This window comes from Lepidochelys olivacea (assembly GCF_965140295.1).
Source record: "Lepidochelys olivacea isolate rLepOli2 genome assembly, chromosome: 2".
NCBI classification, from domain to species: Eukaryota; Metazoa; Chordata; order Testudines; family Cheloniidae; genus Lepidochelys; species Lepidochelys olivacea.
The window spans coordinates 271865274-271878326 of NC_140412.1; the positions used below are offsets into that span (position 1 = coordinate 271865274).

At 52.3% G+C, this 13053-nt stretch overlaps 1 protein-coding gene across 1 annotated transcript in view; it reads right to left on the bottom strand.

Moving 5' to 3' along the window:
- DRC11L (dynein regulatory complex subunit 11 like) overlaps positions 1–13053 on the bottom strand; it is a gene marked incomplete at both ends in the record, with an annotated part of 75851 nt that overhangs the window by 24449 nt on the left and 38349 nt on the right. Inside the window, 3 exons of the mRNA XM_084621148.1 lie at positions 163–273; positions 682–766; positions 1374–1579. Of these exons, the coding sequence (XP_084477274.1) occupies positions 163–273; positions 682–766; positions 1374–1579 (402 nt within the window). The remainder of the gene's footprint in view (positions 1–162; positions 274–681; positions 767–1373; positions 1580–13053) is intronic.

A 13053-nucleotide genomic window follows, 5' to 3' on the forward strand; every position in this document is an offset into this window, starting at 1 on the left:
GAACAAGCAGTGCCTGGCCCTGCCCCAGAACTACCCTCCATGTGCCACCATCAAACTCTGCCCCACTCCTTCAATCCATGTGCCCCCCTTGCTCCCCACATTTGGAGTACTCTATCCCTGCCATGGGGCTTTCCCCTGCCCCACTACCTGCCAGCCTCTCACCTGTTTCTTGTCCTTGCCTTTCTTCTGCTTTTCTTCCTTAGTCTTCTCTTTATCTTTCTTATCCTTCTTCCTCTGTCCCTCATCTTCCAGGAGGTCCAGCTCAGCTTTGACCTGCGGAAATCCCAGCCAGCTGGACCTACCCCTCCGTGCCAGAGTCCCAAGGCCACAGCAGGATGTGACTTGGGGGGGGGGGGAAGGGCAGAGCTCCTTGAGTCTCCAGGGGGCAGGCGGCTGCTCCTGGCAGAGCTCAGGGTGCAGCAGTGTGGAGGCGAGTATAGCTGAGAGTCCTTTCTGACCTGGGGCTGGATCAGAGCTGGCCCCTCTTAGCGGAAAAAGGCCCCATTTCCCATTCCCTGTCCACCTGAGCCAGCCACTCTCCAGCTCAGAGCCAGTCACCCATATTCCATTCCCCACACCCTGGGCTGCATTGGAGCTGGTGCCCCCTATAGAGGAAAGGTCCCACTCTCCTGCTATCGGCTCATTAGCCTCAGCCCCCTAGCCTGGGTCCTGCCCTGATACCTGCTCTGGAGTCTTTTCTGCAAAAAGGATGCTGGAGCCTCCAATCTCCTTGTCAGGGAATTCGGGGAAGCGGCCGGTCAGGTCGCTGTGGAAGGAAAACATGAATGTCAGCACTCAGCCGTGACCCAGTGAGCATGTCCCAGGCAAAAGCCCTGTGCTAGTTCGTTAGCTGCAGGCCACTGCCAGGTGCGCCCTGGGGATCATGGGAGGCCTGGGCAGTGAGGGAGCCGAGGAGAGAGAGGGCAGGCTGGGAAGTGTGCTTGGAATGGGGGAGACAGTGAGCAGATGGATCAGTGCGGCAGGCAGGGCCAGCTCCAGGCACCAGCGAACCAAGCCGGTGCCTGGGGCAGCAAATGTAAAGGGGTGGCAGGATGTCAGGCTCTGGGGTGGCAATCAGCCCTTGGCAGTGGCGGGAATTCGGCGGCTGCTCCATCACTCCGCCTCTGTGTTCAGCGGCAAGGTTTTTTTATTTGTTTTTTTGCCGCTTGGGGTGGCAAAAACGCTGGAGCCAGCCCTGGCTGCAGGTTTGGCTGGACGGGGAGACAGTGGCACAGGGGTGGGCTGCAGAGCACTGGGGTGGCATAGGAGGAGTGGGGTGAGGAGTGTGGTGACTGCGGGGCAGCAGGGAGCCCACGAAAGGGATGGGAACATGGAGGGGCATGGGAAGGGCCCATGCAGCCGTGCACACTCACTGGCACTCGATGAACCACTGCCGGAGCTGCTCCTTCATCTCCTCCCTCATGGCAGGTCCCTCCATCTCGTAGAGCCCTTCCTGGATGCTCATCAGGGCCTGCTGGTACTCGGCTTCATAGTCAGCCTGCCGCAGGTGCCGGAACTCCTCCCCAAGCTGGGCCCGCAGCATGGTGCCTGACAGGCCCAAGGCCTTGGGATCTGGGGCCTGCAGGGGGAGGACCAGAAAGATGGAGGGCAGGAACATGGGAACACCCCTGAACTGACCAAGGTGTGGGGGAGCACGAGCAGGACAGGGCACTGGGGCACAGGCCCAGCTCTGTACTGACCGGGGGTAGGGGGCAGGTTGGGAGACTAGTAAGGGGGATGTCAGAGCCATTAGCACTGGCTGGATAGATCTCAGAGCCTCCATTTCCTGCCATGGCAGTGGGCCCCAACCCTGCTCTGGCCTTGCTCCCTTGTTTCCCCTGCCCCGGTCTCTGGTCCTCTGGGTGCAGGCGGTAGTACTGGGTGACAACGAGCCGGGAGAGTGTGCGACCTGGAAGGGACATTAGCAGCATCAGGGAGAAATTGTGTGCGAAGGCGAGCAGTGCGTGTGTAAATTGCCCCGTAATGAGTTTGTAATATGCATGTGTGGTGCTTCCCGCGCGGCGTCATCACAATGGCACAGGCACTTTCCTGCCTCATTGCCTCCCAAATGGATTTTAAATATCATTCTGAGGACACAATTATTTAAAACGCTGAACTAAACACGCGCTAATGGGAAAGCGGCGCGTGGCCCACACCAACCATTCCTCACAGGGGCTGCTCTCCGATGGCCTGGCCCCACCCCACCCCACCCCATGACCACTCGGCAAACCAAGGAGCTCTCTGCTTCCCTCGCAAACAGCACAAATCTACTCAGGAAAATCCTCAAGGAAGCAGAGAAAACTCCTGCCATCCTGCAGCCCCTCCTTGCCCTGCAGCCACACTCCTGACCTCCCCCTGCAGCCAACTCCCCACTGCACACCCCAACCTCTCCACCCTGCAGCCTAATCCTCTCCACTCTACCAGGGCTGCTGGAACAACTTGTATAGTGGGGGTGCTCAAGAGCCATTGAACCAAACTGAAAACCCTTTATACAATAGTCGGGCTCAATGGGTAGTGATCAACGGCTCGATGTCTAGTTGGCAGCCAGTATCAAGCGGAGTGCCCCAGGGGTTGGTCCTGGGGACAGTTTTGTTCAACATCTTTATTAATTATCTGGATAATGGGATGAATTGCACCCTCAGCAAGTTCGTAGATGACACTAAACTGGGGAGAGTGGTAGATAAGCTGGAGGGTAGGGATAGGATCCAGAGTGACCTAAACAAATTGGAAGATTGGCCCAAAAGAAATCTGCTGAGCTTCAACAAGGACAAGTGCAGAGTCCTGCACTTAGGACGGAAGAATCCCATGCACCGCTACAAGCTGGGGACTGACTAGCTAGGCAGCAGTTCTGCAGAAAAGGACCTGGGGATTACAGTGGATGAGAAGCTGGATATGAGTCAGCAGTGTGCCCTTGTTCCCAAGAAGGCCAACGGCATATTGGGCAGTATTAGTAGGAGCATTGCCAGCAAATCGAGGGAAGTGATTATTCCCCTCTATTCGGCACTGGTGAGGCCACACCAGGAGTATTGCATCCAGTTTTGGTCCCCCCACTACAGAAGGGATGTGGACAAATTGGAGAGTCCAGCGGAGGGCAACGAAAACGATTAGGGGGCTGGGGCACATGACTTACGGGGAGAGGCTGAGGGAACTGTAGTTATTTAGTCTGCAGAAGAGAAGAGTGAGGGGGAGATTTGATAGCAGCAACCGAAGTGGGGTTGAGTTCCAAAGAGGATGGAGCTCGGCTGTTCTCAGTGGTGGCAGATGACAGAACAAGGAGTAATGGTCTCAAGTTGCAGTGGGGGAGGTCTAGGTTGGATATTAGGAAACACTGTTTCACTAGGAGGGTGGTGAAACACTGGAATGGGTTACCTAGGGAGGTGGTGGACTCTCCATCCTTAGAGGTTTTTAAGGCCCAGCTTGACAAAGCCCTGGCTGGGATGATTTAGTTGGTGTTGGTCCTGCTTTGAGCAGAGGGTTGGACCAGATGATCTCCTGAGGTCTCTTTCATCCCTAATGTTCTATGATGGAAACCACTTCAAGAATTCTTTGAGGGGGGTCAACAAGCAGATCCAGTGGATGTAGTGTATTTAGATTTTCAGAAAGCCTTTGACAAGGTCCCTCACCAAAGGCTCTTACACAAAGTAAGCTGCAATGGGATAAGAGGGAAGGTGCTCTCATGAATTGGTACCTGGTTAAAAGACAGGAAAAAAGGGTAGGTATAAATGGCCATTTTTTCAGAATGGAGAAAGGTAAATAGTGGTGTCCCCCAGGGTTCTGTTCTGGGACCAGTCCCATTCAACATATTCATAAATGATCTGGAAAAAGGGGTAAAGAGTGAGGTGGCAAAATTTGCAGATGATACAAAATTACTATAGTTAAGACCCAGGCAGACTGCAAAGAGCTACAAAAGGATCTCTCAAAACTGGGTGACTGGGCAACAAAATGGCAGATGAAATTTAATGTTGATAAATGCAAAGTAATGCAGATTGGAAAGCATAATCCCAAGTACATATATAAAATGATGGGGTCTAAATTAGCTGTTACCACTCAAGAGATCTTGGAGTCATTGTGGATAGTTCTCTGAAAACATCCACTCAATGTGCAGCGGCAGTCAAAAAAGCGAACAGAATGCTGGGAATAATTAAGAAAGGGATAGACAATAGGACAGAAATATTGTTGCCTCTATATAAATCCATCGTATGCCCACATCTAGAATACTGCATGCAGATGTGGTCACCCCATCTCAAAAAAGATATATTGGAATTGGAAGAGGTTCAGAAAATGGCAACAAAAATGATTAGGGGTATGGAACAGATTCTGTATGAGGAGAGATTAATAAGACTATGACTTTTCAGTTTGGAAAAGAGACAGATAAGGGGGGATATGATTGAGGTCTACAAAATCATGACTGGTGTAGAGAAAGTAGATAAGGAAGTGTTGTTTACTACTTCTCATAACACAAGGACTAGGGGTCACCAAATGAAATTAATAGGCTAGATAAGTTCATGGAGGATAGGTCCATCAATAGCCATTAACCAGAATGGGCAGGGATGGTATCTGTAGCCTTTGTTTGCCAGAAGCTGGGAATGAGCAATAGGGGATGGATCACTGGATGATTACCTGTTCTGTTCATTCCCTCTGGGGCACCTGGCATTGGCCACTGTTGGAAGACAGGATACTGGGCTAGATGGACCTTTGGTCTGACCAGTATGGCCATTCTTATTTAGAGAAGGGCAACAAAAATTATTAGGGGTATGGAACAGCTTCCATTTGAGGAGAAGCTTAAAGAGAGGAGAGATTAAAGATGAGGAGAGATTAAAAAGACTGGGGCTGTTTCATTTAGAAAAGAGACGACTAAGGCGGGATATGATAGAGGTCTATAAAATCATGACTGGTATGAAGAAAGTGAATAAGGAAGTGTTATTTACTCCTTGACAAAACACATGAATGAGGGGTTACCCGATAAAATTAATAGGCAGCAGGTTTAAAACAAACTAAAGGAAGTATTTCTTCACACAACACACAGTCAACCTGTGGAACTCATTGCCAGAGGATGTTGTGAAGGCCAAAAGTATAATTGGATTCAGAAAAGAATTAGATAAACTCATGGCAGATAGGTCCATGAATGGTTATTAGCCAAGATGGTCAGGGATGCAACCCCATGCTCTGGGTGTCCCTAAGCCTCTTGACTGCCAGATGCTGGAACTGGACAACAAGGGACAGACCACTTGATAATTGCCTTTTCCTGGTCATCCCCTCTGAAGCACCTGGCCCTGGCCACTGTCAGAAGACAGGATACTGGTCTGGATGGACCTTTGGCCTGACCCAGTGTGGCTGTTCTTATGGGGAAGCCTCCCCAGCACAGAGCACCATGGCCATCCTGGGCTCTGGGGTGTGGTGGGAAGAGCCTGGAGTAGATCCACTGACACCTGGGCCATGCTGAGCCTAGCGCTGGCAGAACATCAACGTGGGGGATAAGGAGGACGACCACCTTTGCCCCCTTCCCCAGGGCTCAATCTTCTGTGCCATGCAGAGCTCAGCATAGAAAAAGGGGCTGGGGGAGAGCACCAAGGGGTTGGGAGAGCAGCAGCAGTTATATGGGGCTTGGGCATAGTGCCAGGGCCTGGCCTGCATGTGGGGCTGGGAAGGGAGAAGAGAGGGTGTGGCAGCAGGGTGAAACAAGGGCACTTTGATGTTCTGAGCAGTGATCAATTCATTCAATACGACACCCTGTTGGCAGGGCAAACTAAATAAGTGCTGTGGCCAGAAGCCACACTCCTCAGTATCTCGGGGTAGCCCCAGCCCCAGGACAGGGTCTCCCTTCCTGCCTTGGGATGGGCTGTGTGGTGGAGCAATGCCTAATGGCGTCGCAGTGCTACGCAAACTCATGGCTTCTTCTAAACCCATCTTTCCTCCACCCAGTGACACTAACTCCTGCAGCACCACAGAACTGCCCCAGTACATATTTGTTGGTTTGGAACGGAGGTAGGGAGCAATTGTTTTTGCCATCTGGCTTTAGCTGCTTCTTGCTTTGCATGGAGTGGAGCACTTTTCTATCTGGCCCATAGAAAGGTGCATCACCCTAGTGAGATTCTTTGCCCTGGGCTATGCAAGATGTCAGAGAAGATGATCAGTGGATTTAGGGAACCGCTATTCTTAAAACGAAATCACTTAAACCAGGCTATTGGGCCTGGTTCTTTTTTCATGTGCTAAGCAGGAGTAATCCAGCCAAGGTCAATGAGATAGCCTCAGGCCCCTACTCTGACTCCATATGCCACTCTGGCAGTGTATCAGGACCATGAAGGGCCTGTAGTTAGGTCAGATGGAATTTCCCAGGGCCAGAGCAAGCGTGGTCTTATTCTGTCCCCACTCCTGCAGGCCCCACTGTAGGGACAGGCCAGGGAGAGGCCTGGTCAGAGCGTTCAGTCCTGTGGGGCTTCGGGGCTGCAGAGCCATCCCTAGGCATCTATGGGGAGGCTGCCATAAAGCGGAGGTTGCTGGGGCTGCTCTCTCGCTCTCTCGCTCACACGGGATCTGATTCAGCCACTGCAGCAGCAGAGTCTGGACAGTCTAGATGTGGCATAAACCCGCCTTTGCTCCATCTCCCCCTGAGCTGTGCCTGTCAGGAGACACAGCATAGGACCTGTCCCACTGGAGTTACACCAATGTAAAACCAGCCTCAGGGAGAGCAGAATCTGGCCCAGTGGAGAAAGGTTAGGCTGCCAATGGGACCTTATCAGGGAGCACTTCTGAAGTTTGTTTGGAGCAAACAGAGGGAACTGGGCCATTACTATGCTGTGTTGGAGCCTTGGGACAGCAACAATCCTGCAGCGCGAATTGGGGGGGGATGATTCTTATACCATGAGGCTGCTCCCCAACTTCCCCCAGGGCAGGAGGTGCAGAGAGGGGAGGAACAGGGGCAAGGAGGGTATGCAGTATTCACGAGCGTGCCTGCCTGGGGCAGCACCCAGACACAGAGGGGCTCTGTGGATCCCACATCCCCTCAAACACTCAGGTCCATCCTGGTATTGATAGCCTGGGTGGGGCGGACAGGTTTCCCATATCCACTTAAACACCAGGGTGCATTTCGGTGCCACATGGTGGGGGATAAAGAGATCCCATAAGCCCTCAGACACTGGCGTCCGTCCCAGTCCTGATGGACCTGCCCTGAATGGGGAAAGGGGAGAAGAGAGCCTATAACCCCTCAGACACTGGGGTCTGTTCCAGTCCTCATGGACCTGCCCTGAATGTGGGGAGGGGAGAAGAGATCCCATAAGTCCTCAGACACTGGGGTCCGTCCCACTCCTGATGGACCTGCTCTGAATGGAGAAAGGGGAGAAGAGATCCCATAACCCCTCACACACTGGGGTCCGTCCCAGTGCCATCATGATGGGGTGGCGGCAGGAGACCTCAGATCCTTGCAGACAATAGGGTCAGCGTCTGTTAGGCCTGGAATGACATTTGCTTGTCTGAAATGAAGCTGCCCACGGCAGACATCCCAGGAGGTCATGGAGGTCGGGGTCCCTAGGGTTTGGGGGTAGCAGCCTGTCCCAGGCAGGACCGGCAAGGCTGCGGAGTGCAGGGTGCAGGTCACCCCCTGACAGCGCTCCCCCTCCCCCGCCTGACCCTGGTGCTGAGCAGCAGGAGTCTGTGGAAGTCACTCCGTCTCTCTCACCGCAGGCAGTGTAGCCGCGGCTGCACTTCATTAGGGGGTTCATATTTCACCCTAATGGCTTTCTCTGCGCTGAAGCCATCCATCACCAGCTCATTTCCCTGCGAGTGCCTTACTGCTCCTGCCTGCGCCATGTGGAACGGTTTCTAATGATGCACTAGAGCAGCGGCCCCCGCAGCACCGCCTCCTTGGGACCCAGCCCAGCGAGAGGGACACAGAGTGGGGCCGCACTGACAGCCGCTCTGGCCTATTCCCACCAGCCATGTACCCAGAGAGACAGACTGAGACCTGCAGGGCCTGCCCTCGACACACACCCAGGGGGAGACCAGCCATAGACTATCCCGACCCCATCCCTCAGCATTCCCACAAAGGGAGGGTGCAGTGGGACTCAAAACCTGCAAACTGAAGTTAGACAAATTCAGACTGGAAATAAGGTGTCAATTTTTGACAGCGAGGAGCTGGCAAATTGGATCCATTTCCCAAGGGACATGGCGGCTTCCCCGTCACTGACCAGTTTTAAATCCTGATGGGATGTGTTTCTAACAGTTCTGCTCTAGGAATTATTGTGCAGCAGGTCTCTGGCCCAGGTCAGACTAGATGGTCACAATGATCCCACAATGGTCTTGGAACCTGTGAAGCTATAGATCGGGAGCAGCTGCTGCAGCACGTTGTGTCTGCCCCCTCCTCAACATATCCAGAGCCACGACACCGGCCACAGAGATGTCCTGAGTACCGAGACTGCTCCCACCTAGAGTCAGCTGCATTCTGGGCCAGAGTAATGTGTATTGTTTGTGGGTACAATAAATAAATCATAGAATCATAGAATATCAGGGTTGGAAGGGACCTCAGTAGGTCATCTAGTCCAACCCCCTGCACAAAAGCAGGACCCATCCCCAATTAAATCATCCCAGCCAGGGCTTTGTCAAGCCTGACCTTAAAAACTTCTAAGGAAGGAGATTCCACCACCTCCCTAGGCAACGCATTCCAGTGTTTCACCACCCTCCTAGTGAAAAAGTTTTTCCTAATATCCAACCTAAACCTCCCCCACTGCAAATAACCTAATGAATATGAGGGGTGGGGCTTATATTGAGGTTGGGGAGAGAGTACTCGGGGCAATGCCACTGGGTGGGGGAGAGCATATGTTGAGACGGGTTGAGTGGGGAGGGACAGGTGGACAATGCAGCCAGGGCCATGTGTCAAGACTGGGCTCGGGGGCGGGGGGAAGGCACGCATTGAGAGCTAGGGAGGGACTAACCATCCCGATAAAAGCCATCTCCCTCTGTCTCTCCAGCTTAGTGCATCTGCGTTGCAGGCAGCCTTTCCAGACCTGTGGGGAGAAGGAACATAGGGATGTGAGAACCAGGACACAGAGCCATTCCTCCCAGTCACCGTGCTGCCAATCCCCGCCAGGATCCATGGGGCCAGGCACCTCCCTGCACAAGGCTCTCGTCCTGGAAGTCACACTCTCTGTGGGTGCAACCCTGAGACACCCTGTCACGGCTTTACTGGTGTGTGCTATACCTCGCTTGTAAGCCAGCCCCATGCTGTAGCTTTTTACCAGGGTGAGCCCTGGAGCCCTCTCAACTCTGAGACGGGGCCTGTTGGCTTCAGCTGTCCTGGTTCTCTTCCTGTGCTCTCAACAGCAAGTCCAGCTGATTTCAAACTCCTTTTGATAGACTTTTACATCTTCAGTAAATATTTGTAGTGATTTAGTACAAGTCTTGCCCAAACAAAACAGCATTTATTGCTGCAGTACAGTACTTAGAGACCCGGTTAGAATGGTGAGCAAAGTTTGCATCAGAGCCCAGTTCTGTGGAACCTTCTTGCCTGCTTTCCTGAGATTCCGTAAATCCGTCTCAGGGTGTGTCTACACAGGGGATTTAATCTGAAGAGTTTGATGTGCACCAGGTAACTCTCAGTACAGGAGCTTGTCATGGAGTCCCTGGGCAATACTCTGGAACTGCTCCCCAAGAAGCCAGTCAGGACTCTGGGGCAGTCGCCTTTCTGTGAGCAGCCTGTCTTCAGGACACACAGCTCACACGGCTTCCACCTTCCTGGGTCTGACCTCGGAGCATTCAGCCTCCTGTGCCCCTCCGTGCGCTTCCCACAGCAAGTCCGCCCAGGCAGGGTCCTGGGGAAGCCAGAGGGTCCTGCCCCCCAACTCCGCAGTCAGACGTGACTCTCAGCCAGCCAGTAAAACAGAAGGTTTATTAGACGACAGGAACATGGTCTAAAACAGAGCTTGCAAGTGCAAAGAACAGGACCCCTCAGCTGGGTCCATTTTGGGGGGCCGTGAGCCAGACAACCACGTCTGCCCTTCACTCCATGTCCCAGCCAGCCCCAAACTGAAACTCCCTCCAGCCCCTCCTCCTCTGGGCTTTGTTCCTTTCCCGGGCCAGGAGGTCACCTGATTCCTTTGTTCTCCAACTCTTTAGCTCTCACCTTGCAGCTGGGAAGGGCCAGGCCATCAGTGGCCAGGAAACAGGGTGTCGGCCATTCTCTGTGTCCAGACCCCTGCACACACCTGCCCTCTAGGGCTCTGCAGTGATCATACACCCTCATCCCACCCCCTAGAGACTTAAGAACTGCCTAGGAGAAACTGAGGCACCCCCACACTATTCAGAGGAACCATTAAGAACAGTCCCAGAGCTGCACTAATAGCATGCACTCAAAAAACCTGCTCCATTTTCAGTTTGCATCGTGTGAACGTACGGCAGTCCACTTTTGTTGGACTTTCACACTGCAAATTGGGAAACTGAGGCAAAGGACACTGCCCAACCTACAGTGGGGTGGGTGTTCATATACGGTCACATGTTTTTGAATCATGGTTGTAGTGTTTCCCCAAATGAATGCAGTGTCCCCTTTTTATTGTTCATAGAAATGTTCTTCTGTTAGTCGCAGCCTCAGTACTCACAATGGGGCCACTACTGCCATTGGAGGCATCCAGGGGCAGTGCTAAACTTTCCCAAATTATTGGGTGGGGGCTCGAGCTGGTTATGATTTGTATTGTTAAGAGGAACCTCTAGATATTGAACCCCACCCTTGTTGCAGCTGACTCCGCCTGGCAGAAGTGTTACAGATGGAACCCATATGACTATCACCCCCACCAGGGCAGAGAATTTAAAAACAAAAGCAGTTATTTCTCCACTGTGCTCTGAGGACTAGTGGACCCACCGTGACAGGTTTACAGACCTAAATGCAGGAGGGTCCACAATGCTAGGATCTTTTGGACTGCAGTACTAGTCAAATTAGTGGAGAAAGAACTGCTTGCCCCCAGGTATTACTGGTGTGGAGGCTGGGCCAGGTATTCTGGGAGACGCAGCTTATCCCCTAATGCCCTGGCTAATGAAATCATACAGAAGGAAGGTACAGTTTCACCATCGCCTAAGTGGTTGCAGAATGGTACTCAAGTGTGCATTTGGCCGGAGATGGTACTCTTTATGGACTAGGTTCCACAATATTTGTGAGAGCAAGGAGGGGAAGCCTTGCTGATGCGGGGGAGGCTGCGGTGTGAGACTTGCCAGCAAGGCAGCACACAGAGAACACATACACCTGTAGGAATGCTGGCAGAGACACCTATTGTTCATATTTTGAGCTCCATGCCTGAACACGTTAGCCCATGGGTAGGTGGGGACGCAGACAGTGAGAGCACGGAGGTATCACATGGGGGTAGCTGAAGTTCAGAGTTCCGTGTGTGCTTTTGTAAAACCCAATTAATTACTTCAGCTTTATTTAGAGGATTCTCTGGGTAAATGAAATGATGACCCATGATGGGTGCAACACTAACAACCTTCCGTGCACAACAAAATGGGAAGGGGAGGAGTTACAGGCCAGTATGTCCCCTGCCTCTGTCACTGTCACTTGCTAGGCGAGCTTGAGAGGTGCAAACAGAGGCAATGAACAGGAGTTTCAGAGAGAGTTTGGAGAGGCTTTCCTTCCAGGTGCAGTGCTATGCATGATACCAAGATGACCAGCGATGGAACACTGGTAGTGACCTGCAACAGATGTGCCATGTTCTCTTTCCTGCCTGAAGGCAGAAAGGGTTTCATGAAGTGCTATACTCACAGAAAAGATTCTTGGATTGGCAGGGCAACTTGGGATGCTACTGAGACTAAGAAAAGCTGAGGAGTTCCTATACAGCCAGCTTCATGCCCCAAGTTCAAGGAAGAATGGATCTGGAGAGAGAGGAAGTCACAGAAGAGGCCTGGTGATTCATAGCCACCAGAGGCAGGAGGTTACAGCAGCTGGAGACAGAGGAGGATGTGACCACCAGAGAGAAGAGGACCAGGAGGAATTCCACATGGCTAGAAGTTTCAAATCAATACCAAGTCCGCAGCATGGAAACATTGGAAGATACCTCTCAATATCCAGCAGGTTCAAGGGAATATGGGACACACATATGGATGGCAGCTCAGCCCAACCTGTAAGAAAATGAAGCGTGCCTGCAAAGGGTTCTCCAACTGTCCAAGGAAAACAGACAATCACTGTTCAAGATTCAATACTCGGAAGAACCAAAAGAATACGCTAAAGTACGCTAAGGTATGCTAAGAGCTGCATTAAGGAGGCTGTGTTGGTGAGTATCTATCTGAGTGTTTGTTGTGAGGACAGTTTGACTGTGTGCTTGATTGGTTGTTTGAAAAGGCTGGGAACTGGGAGTGCTTTGTTCCAGGTGAGCCTTAAGTGGGCCTGACTGTATAAAACGCTAGTCAGCTGCGAACCAGCTGAGCAGCGAACAGAAGGAGTTTGCCTGGGGAGAGCCCACTGAGGTTACATCTTGCCGGATTCTCTGAGTAATTACTACAACTCCTGAGGAAGCTCATAGAAGGACGATAATATGGACGGGGGGTGTTCCGCTGTTGTGACCTGCACTGGATGTGCCATGTTTGTCTTTCTTCCACAGGACAGAAGCGACTTTGTCTGTACAAAGTGCAAGCTGGTCTCCATATTGGAAGAGAAGGTTCAAGGTCTGGAGCAACAGATATCGACCCTGCGTTGCATAAGAGAAACTGAAGATTTCCTGGACAGACGTTAGGATATGCTTCTACGGGCACAAGGTTCTGAAGATTCAGAGCAGGCTGCACATCGGGGACAGGAGGACGGTGAAGAAATTTGGCATCATGTGACCTCCAGAAGAAAAAAGGGGAACGTCCATGTACCAGCAACGCCAATACAGGTAAGTAACCATTCTCATGTTCTCTCCACAGGTCCTAAGGCGGAGAGTGGACCAGATGATACGTCTGAGGGAAGGAAGCAGAAGGAGACTCCGCCGATTGGAAGGCATGAGATACACTGTCCTAGGGTTGGGGGTTCCACAACCACCGCTCCCAAGAGAAGGAGACAGGTGGTGGTAGTCGGGGACTCTCTCCTCAGGGGGACTGAGT